The sequence below is a fragment of the Alternaria postmessia genome (assembly GCF_024291825.1).
Source record: "Alternaria postmessia strain BMP 2775 chromosome Unknown scaffold_242, whole genome shotgun sequence".
NCBI classification, from domain to species: Eukaryota; Fungi; Ascomycota; class Dothideomycetes; order Pleosporales; family Pleosporaceae; genus Alternaria; species Alternaria postmessia.
Genome location: NW_026260315.1, coordinates 1 through 12182, shown reverse-complemented (window position 1 = coordinate 12182; position 12182 = coordinate 1). Strand labels below are relative to the sequence as shown.

General features: G+C 51.7%; 4 protein-coding genes across 4 annotated transcripts; 2 read left to right on the top strand and 2 right to left on the bottom strand.

Moving 5' to 3' along the window:
- Nucleotides 1–1127: 1127 nt before the first annotated feature.
- J4E82_011595 (uncharacterized protein) lies at nucleotides 1128–1981 on the top strand (the record flags this gene model as incomplete). Its single annotated transcript, XM_051737795.1, has 2 exons — nucleotides 1128–1135; nucleotides 1171–1981. The coding sequence occupies 2 exons, from the start codon at nucleotides 1128–1130 to the stop codon at nucleotides 1979–1981; spliced, it is 819 nt and encodes a 272-aa protein (XP_051582449.1).
- A 2167-nt stretch (nucleotides 1982–4148) lies between these two features.
- Nucleotides 4149–5174, top strand: J4E82_011594 (uncharacterized protein; the record flags this gene model as incomplete). Its single annotated transcript, XM_051737794.1, has 2 exons — nucleotides 4149–4248; nucleotides 4309–5174. 2 exons carry the CDS (start codon nucleotides 4149–4151, stop codon nucleotides 5172–5174), a joined length of 966 nt encoding a protein of 321 aa, XP_051582448.1.
- A 221-nt stretch (nucleotides 5175–5395) lies between these two features.
- J4E82_011593 (uncharacterized protein) lies at nucleotides 5396–7312 on the bottom strand (the record flags this gene model as incomplete). The annotated part of the gene is made up of 1 exon (XM_051737793.1): nucleotides 5396–7312. One exon carries the CDS (start codon nucleotides 7310–7312, stop codon nucleotides 5396–5398), a length of 1917 nt encoding a protein of 638 aa, XP_051582447.1.
- A 933-nt stretch (nucleotides 7313–8245) lies between these two features.
- Nucleotides 8246–12052, bottom strand: BET1 (protein transport protein bet1; the record flags this gene model as incomplete). The annotated part of the gene is made up of 2 exons (XM_051737792.1): nucleotides 8246–10418; nucleotides 10473–12052. 2 exons carry the CDS (start codon nucleotides 12050–12052, stop codon nucleotides 8246–8248), a joined length of 3753 nt encoding a protein of 1250 aa, XP_051582446.1.
- Nucleotides 12053–12182: the final 130 nt, after the last annotated feature.

Below are 12182 nucleotides of genomic sequence, written 5' to 3'. Positions count from 1 at the left end.
TGGTTACAACGATAACTCTTTTCCACCTGATCATTCCATACGATACCTCACGGACTACCGCTTTAGTCTACCTCGCCTTAGTACGGACCGAGCCTAGAGAAGTATAGCCTAACCCCGTGTAACAATAAACTACTATTAGATTCTACTATTAGATTCTGCTGTTAGATTCTGCTATTAGAATTAGCTGTTAGATTTTGCTATTAAATCTTACTAGCAGATTTTGCTATTAAATGCTAGAATTAGCTATTAGAATTAGCTATTAGAATTAGCTATTAGATTTTGCTATTAAATCTTACTAGCGGATTTTACTGTTTAATGTTAGAATTAGCTATTAGAATTAGCTGTTAGATTTCTAACGCACGGGCCAATTTTCTGAGGATTTAACAGCAAAATCCTCGATCCTAATAGGTATAGGGTCCTAACTGTGACTGCTTTGCGCTTGTAGTCGTCACCCTTAAATTTGTTAAGGTGCAAGATATTGCCGTCTGTTAGGCCGCGTGGGAAGGATGACGGTGGCATATTCGGTGCACTTGACGTGGCGGCGCTGGTGCGCGTGCAGGATTGCGGGACGGATGAAGAGCAGCGCGTGGCAGGACTGGCGGGGCTATGATGGTGCTGTAGAAGAAACATCGTTGGACGACAGCGGGCCTGGAGCTAAGTTAGGCCCTGCGTGCGCCCTTTGCTTACAAACGCGACCCATAGAAAATGCCACGCCTTACGAACTTCGCCCAAGCGACACTTGTACCCCTCGCGTTACGCCAATTCCATGCGCAAGCCTTCTCGCGCGAGATAAGCTATGCGGCGCGCCTGAATACACTAGCTTCGATGCTGTGACTCCGATCCTATGCTTTGTAGTGACGACTCATTTGCCGCTTGCAAACTCGTCGCGATCGCGTCACTACAAAAGAAGAGAACGAGAAGATGATCGCATGGCGTATCACGTTCCGTCTGAAATTCCATCCGAACCTTGCATCGCGTCGCGTAGCAACACCGAAATCCCGAGCCAACAAGCGCGTAAGAGGACCACGATAAGATGATCTCCGCAGACTCTACTCCAAGACTGGTGGCTGTCGATGGCACTCGCGCCCTCGCGCTTTACTCCCACGGTCCGGAACCCAGTAGTACACATGATCCAGTAGTCATCTTCGTTTCTGGTGTCGCAAGCAGCAGCCTGAACTGGGCAGCGGTGGTTCGACAGCTTTCGTCTTCAATGCGCTGCTATACTTATGACCGCGCTGGTTATCGCCACTCCGATATTTCCCCACATCCACCAACCGCTCAAAACATCGCGCAGGATCTTCGGCATCTTGTCGAGAACGCTCCCATAACCAATCCTCTCATCCTCGTCGGGCATTCCTGGGCTGGTGTGCTCATCAATGAGTTCATCGCCCTCACGGGAAACGGCAACCACATCGCTGGCCTGATCCTTGTCGACGCCAATCATGAGTCGATGCCGCGGGTGCTAAACGTTAACGACCCCGATTTGCAAATTATTTCTGAGGGCATCGACCCATACATTGCCAAGGGTCTTGCGGAAGAGCACAAGATGACGCAGGCCGAATGGGATGCACTCATGGCCGATGAATCGACCGAGAGGTACGCAGCGATCGCGCGCCTGGAGGATGAGCAGTACGCTGCGAGCTTCGAGACGTTGCGGAGTAAGCGGCTTGATCAGCAGCAGCCGCTGCTGGGCGGAAAGCCAGTGTACGTGATCGGTGGCATGCGAAGTAGGGACTGGAATGGGATGTACAATGCTGGAGTCGCGAGAGGCAATGGAAGCGAGGACCAGAGGGCCAGAGTACGCGCGTTGATCAGCACAGCCGACGAGAAGAGTGAGAGCATTCAGAAGAGACATCTCGAGCTTTCAACAAAGGGTAAGCTGGTTTTTGCGCGTGGGAGCGGTCACTTCGTGCAGATGACCCAGCCTGAGCTCATTGTCAACGGAGTGGAATGGGTTATCAATTGCCTGAACTGTACGTAGCTAGCAGTGCATTATCGAGCGCTTCTTCGATAATTAGTGTCACGCTATGCTGCTTTGTGCTTACCTTGGGCTGCTTGGCTACATGCACCTGTATCTCCGGCCCGTCCTATCTGAAAAGCCTCAGAGGTTAATCTCAATTCGGGTATGTGGCACAGTTGTTGATAAAACTCATGTACGAACTGCCTGTAGATTATAGACTTGATTTATACATAGGACTTAAGGCTTAAAATTGCAAATCTTGACGAAGTCTGCGGTAGTTTGTAGTAGTAAGCTCCTATACATACTCTTTCAACGACTAGCACCTCAATTTCGTATATACATACTCTCTCCCATACTCCAAATATCACAAGCGTCTTCGCATTTACAAAAACAGAGACATATTCTGTCGTAGAGCAGAAGATCTACCTCGTGCTCTTTTGACAATAGCCACCAGTACCGTCAAACCTTTATGACCAACATGCTAGAAGAGGAAGAAGATCATATCTTCACCTTGACAACATAGCCCCAACCACGAACTTCATCACAGGCGCCAATCGAGGCATAGACCTCGGCCTCACCCGATACTTTCTAGCAAAAGCCTCACACACTGTCATCGTCGCAGTGCAGAACTCAGCATACGCGTCGGCACATGCACTACAAAAGATTTCTATAGGTCTCAAAAGCCAGCTCATGATAGTGAAGCTTGATGCAAGCATCGAACAGGACGCACAGGAGGCCGTTACTGAGCTGCAGTGAGGACACAGAATCTAGCACCTCGATATTGTCATTGCGGACGCGGAATTTGGGTACGTATACCCCCAACGCAACCCCGGGGGTCAAGATTGCGCATACAAGGGCGCACATGGAACCGAACGTGTATAAGGTGATATCGCCATACCAGGCGACACGAGAGCTCTTGGAGAATTCGGCGCACGAGCCGATGTCTGTGCCAACGGGTTCATCAGCAGAATTGTTGGGGTAAGGCATTCCTACTTTAGGCCTCCTGCCTCGTGCGCATCACGACCTTACCAATTGTAGCAGCACCTGGATCGTGACTGGACTGTCGTGCGAGAATGCTACATCCTGATGCGCTGGTTCCATCATACACGACAATAATCAGCCTTGCATTTCCAAGGCAGACGGGCGTCGCGAAAGTCGACTACGTGGGTCGCCTTGTTGGTTGTACGCTCGACATCATCGTGATTGGTTCGTTTGCTTGCAAGCTTAGAAAGTAGTAGGCGAGATATACCCCACAACTATACCCTAAGGGGATGCATGTCGACAGTTTACGGCCTCACTGTGCCTACTCGAGCAAGGAGCGGGCCGCAGCCGATCCCACCTTGGTCCACTCTTGTTGTGGAGCAACGAATCGATCGAACATGAGATAACAGGTCCATGCACACCTTGTCACAAAGTGACAGTAATATAGGTAGGTAGGCGTGCCGTTTTCCGGTGGGATGGGTATCTAGCCTTGTCAATCTGCCGTGTAGCCGATTTATCCTTCCATGAGGCTACGTACAACTTCGCCTCAGAGACGCGATACCATGGCCTTTACTATTAGGCTTCCAGCTTACCACGTTTATGTGCGTACCCCTTGCACCACTTCGGTGCTACTGTCGGTAGCCTTCTGACGTAGGCTAAGCCTCAGGTACTAGGTCAAGGCTCGCTCTTCGCCCCAAATAGTCTGGGCGCCCAGATGAACTTCTGCAGAACTTCGGGCACTATAGTCGTAGGCGATGCGAACTACTCTCATGATGTTCCATCGTGCTATTGTTTGCAAAGACCGCATGGGTGATCACCACCCCATAACGTTAAACCCAACAACCGGAGGCTCCGAGACACGAATCACGAACTAGACCTTTCCCACGATGATCTCGATCCGTCCAGTCGTGAATGTCATCAACACTCTTGGCTCAGATAGGATCGCACGTTCCTGAAGACAATCATCCCGCGCGAGGCCATGACAACAGCATGTGTAGCAACAGGACGTGCTTCACCACATGTAACCTCAGCCGGGCGTTATGAGAGACTCCACGAGTCTGGAGGCCTGACGAGATAGCTATAAGAACAGACTGATGTCCTGTAGTGCCAGCCTGCATCTTCTCTCATCAGCAGCTCTCTCTATCAACCACAGCGAATACTCTACGGACACGAGTCTCTATTTGTACATTCCGACAGCCTCTTCAAAATGAAGAGCTTCACCCTCGTCTCCTTCGCGGCGGGTCTTGGGCTCGTACATGGCCAAGCGGCTCTATGCAATGGCGCATTCAGGCCCAACTACGACGATTGTAAGTTCGGCTCGTTTAGGCTGTTTGCTGTGGCCTGAATCTAACACTTTGTTTCTCCAGGTGAAGAGACCGTAAAGTTTTTCAACCTAGAGGGAAGCACTCACATCACCCACACCAACGGCGAGCTTAACGCTGCGCCATCTTGCTACCACTGGTGGTGGGACGGCGGAAACTGCCTCATCTCCCACTGCTTCCAAGAATCAGGGTCTGACGACCCAAATAACCCTCGCACCATTACAGATGGTCAGGTTCACCAGCTCTATACAAGCGTGAGGGACAGATGCATGCCCTTCATTTCTGGAGGCAAGTTCACTGGTGCCCTGCAGTTTCTGGAGGTCACCAACGATGAGGGAGGTGATGGTCCCCCGACTAAGCGCGCGATGAAACGAGCAGAGTTTCCCGGCCTCAACGTGGAAACCTTTGCCAATGGCATGAACAGTGGCCACTCTAGCCTGGAGGATTACCTTGAGTGGCGCAACGACACCATGAGCGGCACCGACACTGCTGGAATTGCTAAGCGACAGAGTGAGGATGACAGCTGGGACGTAAGCTTCACGGCGCTCAACGTCCGCAACCCTGATGTCTTCACGCTTGGTTTGCGCCTTAACAGCGGGGTCGACTATTCATACGAAGTTTCCGAAAGCCAGACCTACAGCGTTACAACCTCAGTGAGCATGGGAGGCGCTATTGAAGTTTTCTCTGCAAGCGTCGGTGTGGAAGTCAGCCAGTCGGAGACGTTTACTGTCACTGAAGGGCTCATGTTCAACGTCGACTGCCCAAACCAGGGTCAAATTACCTTCTGGCCTCTCTACAACTACTATGAGGTCAAGGGACACCCTAGTGAGAAGGAATACGAGATCTGGCTCCCCGTCCTTACCCCCGATAGGAACATCAATGGTGAGATTGCTGTTTCCTGCCTAGGTTAGACTAATAAGAGGCTCCTTTATGGTGGAGAGGTGGCGTACAGAGTTAGGAGACAAGCTTGAGGTAGGAAGTGCGCCGGTCCACAGAGTTCTTAGAGCAGATGTATCCGATACTTTGTTATTGGAGCATATAAGAAAGGAGGTTTTCCTTTAGCGAACAAATCTTAAATTCTTACTCTCTTTACTAGCTATTACAGGATGCAAAACCCTGAATAAGACTTATCTTACCCCTCGCGCATTTTCCAAGAATCGTCATCCGCTATATTCGCCCTTCCAACTTCCATGATTCTCACTACTTCCTTCACAATTTCCATTGTCAGCTTAGATTGGTCCCGTTCCTTCGTGATTGCACACGCCAGCCTGATTGCGCTCTTGATCTGTCTACCGTTGAATTCATGCTGTCCAAGGACCATAGGATCGATGTCCTTTGCCACCTGTAACGAGATCCGTTTGAGCAAATTGCTCCAGATTTGGGCTCTAGCCTCGGGCGTCAGATGGTTATATCGTAGGGCAAGTGTAATTCTGCTTTCAAACGCTGGATCCAGATTACGCACGCGGTTGGTAGTGAGGAAGAGAATGCCTGAATGGTACTCCAAGAGACGCAGCATAACGCAGACCATCGAGTTTCGGACCAGGTCGGAAGTGCGGCGTTGTTCGAGGAACACATCGGCTTCGTCTAGAACTATGATAGCATTCCACTCGGAACATAATTCAAGCACATCTGAGAGACGGCGTTCCATATCTTCTGCCGTCGTGCCTAATTCTCCCATTGTAACGTAGTATAACGGGCGATGCAGGACTTCAGCAACAGCTTCGGCTGTTAGTGTCTTCCCGACGCCGGGAGGGCCGTGGAGCAGGAAGATACTGCCGCTGCGTTTGTTCTCAACGATGTCTTCGACACTGGCGTCGTTTCCGAATCTTACGAGAGCACGGATGAGGTGTTTGTACTCCTCGGCTAGAACAAGATGTTGGAATGCGGTGTCCTGGAACTGGATCGGCGAAAGACCTGAGACCAACACGTGGCCCCAGCATTTTGCAGTAAAGCTAAAGCCGACAAGAGCAGGCCAGCAGTAGGGGATGAACTCGTCAGGGACCGTTTCCCACAGATTGAGTACATCCGTTGCAGAACTCTTTCTAGATGATGTGTTGCGCCACTGTCGATAACGTTCGGCGGTCTTCGTCATGGCCAGGGTTGATTCATCCATACCCTGGCAAGGATGGTGGTTCAGCAGAGCGCCGCGATCTACATCGATCATGACACGGCCTTCTGAAGGAAGCTGGTTGCTCGACGTACTGGCAAGAGAAGAATAGCTTGGACGTGAGGGTCGCACATGGCGGTAGAATGATCCGCGAGAATATGCCAGAAATTTGGCACCGCTAATGGCAAACTCAACATATCGCTCTCCTCTCTGTCTCAGTTCGCTCAACTCGACAGGTGATACCGGCGTATACGTGAGTTCCGATAGCGATCTTGCGCGAACGCCTGTCCAGCCATTCAATTGCTCGGTCACATTCACTACGGTGAAGTGCGTACCCATTGTCGCCACGAACTCTATTGTCCAGTTGAATGTCCTCTGCACTCCTGTCAAGCCCCGATTCTCTTGATAGAAACACTCGTTGACAAGAAAGACTGCGGCCGTATCTCCAGAGCCCATCACTGCCTGGACTGGAACTCCAGGGCGATACAATTCGCCCAGTGCCTCGAAGGTGATGAAACCGCGTTGGATGGTGTCACGCGCTTCATCAATCTGCTCTTGAAAGGCATGCTCGACGATCCGGATCACGTCTTCAAGCCCCGGTATTTGGATGACTTGGTCAACCCCACTGAGACGGAAACCGAAGCCTGAGAAGAGATTCAAGGTCCGTGGTCTCCAGTAGTGCAAGAAGGCAGGTGTAGATAAGACGACCCCCTCATTGTAGTTCGCAACTGTATGTTGCAAGCTCCGTAGTCGTCCCAATATTTTGTACAGATCGGTCGTGGGAACTTGATGCGCCCGGGGTACGCCAAGGTAATGGCGGATGATGGGCTGGAGGGATAAGGTACCAGCGCCACCCTGTATGTCGTGGAATTCGAACACTTGATCCTCCTTCGTGCTACCCTTGATTGAAAATGGATGGGACGCGGGTTCCGAAGCAGTCATCGTTGTTGATCTATCGGTTTTGCTCTTAGGTAGAGGGGGCGGAGGTGGAGGAATGCTTGCCATGATTTGTATCGACGAATGTACCGTTGCATCGGCGTTTTATAGAGGGTGAGGTCGCTGCTGGTTTGCGCCATGACACGCGCCTGAGGCCGAGGTATACGTGCCACTTCTTGATAGTATATCTTGGCGGCCCACAGTGGTTGTTGTTGAATAGGAAGTTTTGATGGCTGCCTTAGGTTTGTACCGAGGCAATTGCGGGCTGAAATAGCTGCCTGTTTTAGACGCGTACCACGCCAAGTGGTGAGCCGTCTGGAGCTGAGCAAAATCACGTTTTAGCGTGGTCTCCACGCTTAGCTACGGTAGCTAGCGTGATATTCTGTCACACAAGTCAAATTAACAATAACAGAGGTCGAAAATGCATATCTGGAGGACAAAGGGTGATCAGTCTAAATAACACACTGCACACCCCCCTAGTTTATACATCGGTATTGTGTACCTTCTCTGCTGCGCTGATCTTTGCGCTATCGGCATGCTGCTGGAAAAGTCTTAGCAAAGTCTTCTGTGCATACAACCAGTCGACTTCATTTGTATTCAAACCATGCAGATCCGGCACAAGGAATCAAGAGCCAATCAGCAGAAGCATTAGACTTCCCATGAACATAAATCTAGTGCGGGCACATAGGCTACCAGAATCGGTGTTGTACATATAAGGTACGGTGAAAGTAAATAACCATGTCGTCGCTGCGTTCGAAATGACGCCGATCGGTTGCGTCTTTGCCCGCAGACGATACAACGAGACTTCGGCCCTATACATTATTGCTCGCAAAACAGGTATAGATAGTTGCGACCTTAGTTCAGATCGCGGTTGTAACAACAACATTGGTCATCTAAAGTTCGATTCTCGGTAGGTCAAAGAGGCGGAATACTGGGTATCTACGCACCCGACTTCAACAGCGCCGGGTATCTCTCTACCCCGGGCTCATCAAAAGTCTCAATCAACGCCGCAACAGCAGGATGCATACCCGCCTCCACCGCCATCGCCGTCCACTGTTCCATAGGCAAAACTTCATACCTTTTCCCAACCTTGCTCAACCCCACATCCGCCATCTGCGCCATGGGAATCACTACATCACCCACGTTGTTCACGTACGTGATGCCATGGCGCCCTTGGTCTGGTAACTCTCGAACAACATCCTCGCAGCACGTTTCGACAGACACGAGATCGAAAGCGCCGGCGTTGTAATCAACTCTCGGCACCGTCTGCGTCTTGTGTGCAAAGTGCAGGAGCGAGTTGACCCAATCGAAGCCCGCACGCTCAACAGTTGCGTCTTCGCCGTCGCGGATAATGGTCGACGGACGTTGAATGACAATGCGCAAACCGTATTCTTCGTAGACTCGCTCGAGCATTTTCTCGCACGTCCATTTTCCACACATGTAGCCGTGCGTGCCGTCGGCTGGTGGTGTCTTACCCGTCTTGGTGCATGAAATCGGTGGGAAGGCTTCCAGCTCGGCGAAAAGTGCTACACCAGCCGATGAAACGTAGTGAAGGGGAATCATGCGCTGTAGACAGGTGGCGATGAGCTGTTTTGTCGAGTCGACATTTGCGCGCTTCAGTGCAGAGTAGTACTTCAGATGGGACGTGTCGGAGCCGTTGTGGATGACTGCGTCAGTCTCACGGAAGACAGACGCCCAGGTCGCAATGTCTAGGCCGAAATAGGTAGATGTGAGGTCACCTTCGTAGTACACGATGCGCTCGCTTGGTGCGGGAATCTCTCCACTTCCGATGCGCTCGTTCAGGCGTCGGACTGCAAGGCAGATGATCTTCCGGATCGACGGTTGCGCCACGAGCGCGTTGAGAAGGTGGTGGCCAAGCAGGCCGCTGCAGCCAGTGAGGACGACAACTTCTGGATTCCCCTTTGGTTTGGGCGCATCCATGAGCCTGTCGATAGTAAAGGGCTCAGGCGGGGTGGTCTCAAAGTACCAGTCTACCGTCGGAGGGCTGGCAGACTTGGCCTTGACCTCTTTGTCAGGAGTCACTGCGCCCGAAGTGTTAGGTAGAGTAGTGCGGGTGCTCGTCGTATCAGCGTCACTGGTTCGAGCCGACGGCTCACTGTTCTCAGTATTCGGTGTCGAAGCGCCAGTCGGTACGACGTTCAATTGCTGAGCCTGTGGCACGAGTTCCGCGGGGATGCTTCCAGCGGCTAGCTCGACCAAGCTAGACATGCGCACATCGTTGGCCATGATCTTGAGGACCGGAATACTGACGCGGAAGTTCTTGAGGAACCACGAGCGTACGTCGACTGAAAGCAGCGAGTCGAAACCAAGATCCACACCTCGCATCATCATCAGGTCGTCGTCAACGGTGGAGACCTGCAGCATCTTGCGTAGCTGGGCGCAATAGGTCTGCTTGATCACATTTGCAACATCGGACGGGGAGCGACACGCCTGCAGCAGCTCCTGGTTGGATGCCGAGTTTGTCGACCCCGGTTTTTCGCCACTATCACCAGACTTGTTGATGCGGAAACGGGCAAACTTGGGGTCGGAGTACCATGGCGGAATGTCAATGGTATTCGGAGTGATTTGGAGTAGACCGGTCGAGATCTCCGGGCCACTGGGGTTGTCCAGGTGACCTGCCTCCATGCACTCGGCAAAGATCTGGTGGAAATCTTGCTCTGACAAATGCATCATGGCTGTCTTCGCCACTGTCACATCAAGTTGGCGATCGGACTGTGTGATGTAACCAACACCGATGATGGCGCCGACATTGACGACAGACGAGCGAAGACCACGCTTGCGCCGGTTGCCTGCAACTCCAATCATTCCCATGTTGGCCGCAGCGTAGTTGGCTTGACCGACGTTTCCGATCACGCAGTTGATCGAAGATAGAAGCACGAAGAAGTCGAGGTCAATATCGTGAAAGATGCGATCGATATGAATGCTGCCAAGCACCTTTGGTCTGATGACATCGGTGACTTGGTCAAATTCCATGTTGCGCACCGACACGTCTCGTAGAACCATAGCGCCGTTCAAAAGTCCGACGATGGGAGGAAGCGTCGTCACAATCTCGGCATGAACGTCGTTGATGGCCTTTTCGTCAGTCACGTCACTGAGATGAGTACGTTAGTAAGAGATAGTTCGGATAGGAAAGCAGAGTATATACCATAGCAGTATCTTGATGACAACACCATTTCGTTCATGGTTTTCGATCCAGCGCGGGTCAATCTTGGGATTCCGGCTGGTTAGCACAAGATAGCGCACGCCTCTCTCAATCATCCAGTTGCACAGGGAGATGCCTAGCGCGCCAGATAAACCGACTAGCCAGTACGTCTTGTCAGACTTGAAGAGCTGGTTTGACTCAAACCGAGTGACACGTGCAGGGACCGCAGTGCATGATCCCGCCCATTCAATGATCGTTAGAGAGTCTGCATATCGTCCTCCCTGAGCAAGGGCCTCAAGACTCAGTGGTGTAGATGATGTAGAAACGCCGCGTCCCTTAGCCATGCTGACAGTCCTAGCCAGAAGCTGTCCCACCACATCCTTGGGAGCACCAGTGTCTACTCCATGTGTTGAGAAAATGGTGCTCAGGCTCTCTTTCCGGCAATAAGAAGGAAGATACGAAGTCATCATCGCCACGTTCTCAGCTTGGTTCGAAGCCGAGAAGTCGACAAAGCACACGAGGTCAGAAGGTAGGACGCCCTCGATGTCCGCGCGTGCGGGGAACATTGGTATCCGAATCTGCGAAGCGACGGCTGGCGACACAGGTATGCCCTGTGAGTCCACTGTGAGGGTGACCTTCACGCCCTTGGTTACAACATGGGCGAGAATAGCCCGAACGATAGATTCAGGGGCATTATGTACGGCTAGTTTTTGACCCGTGAACAGGGAGTCCACAATGGCCACGGCGATAAGCTCGGCTCCGACCAGGTCAAGGTAATCAGCTTCCTGGATACCAGATGGTTCGCACAGAATGGTCGATTCGCGTGGGATGCGCAGTACAGAGGCCAGGGAGCTAGTTAAAGCAAGCCGTTGAGCCCCGTAGGTGTCGTACCCAAGAGCAAGATAATGATGACCAGTCGGACACCTAATCGCCGATGCAGTGGAGTACGTAAGACGCAACTCCATAAGCTCGTCCCTTGTGGTCGCTGTCTCTACCAATTCGTATCGCGACAACCGTCGGAAGTTTGGCCCGTCTTTGCCGTATTCTAGACTGACGACGTCCTTGCTGATGTCAACCTGGTCGAAGATCGGCCGCGTGGTGGAGTTGAGACGGCTGTTGGCGTCCGTGATGGTGAACAGCCTTGGCACTCGCTCTTGCCCCTGCGCGTCAATGATGATCTCGGGTTCTTTGGTGTACAGAATGTCTTTGTCATCCAAAACGGTCGAAGTGAAGCGAACAAGGTATTTTGCAATCTTCTGAGCATCGAGCCCATCGACATTTGCCACATCCACGTATTGGACGCGAAGAGTCTCTTCCTCGTGCATCGCAGATCGACCAAAACCAACTGTCATGTTGCAGTATGGCTCATCCTCCAGACGGCCGCTGGTGAGCCACAGTATCTCTCGCTTTGTTTCAAAGAGCTTTTTGAACTTGTACCATCTCTCGGATGTAAGGTCTTTGAAAACTGGAGCTTCCAGATCAACGAGACTGACAATGACTGACTCGCCTTCAAGGACTTTGTTGTCCAGATCTTCCAGCGAGGCGTATGGTAGGACCTGCTTGGCCAACGGGGCCAATACCATCTGGATCAGAGTTGCTAACAATCAATCCAAACTGATGAGACTGACTGACTGACTGATTGCTTGGCAGTCAGTTCAGTGTCAGTTTAGAGCTCTCGTCTTATCAGTCAGTTCAGTTTAGAGCTCTTAAACT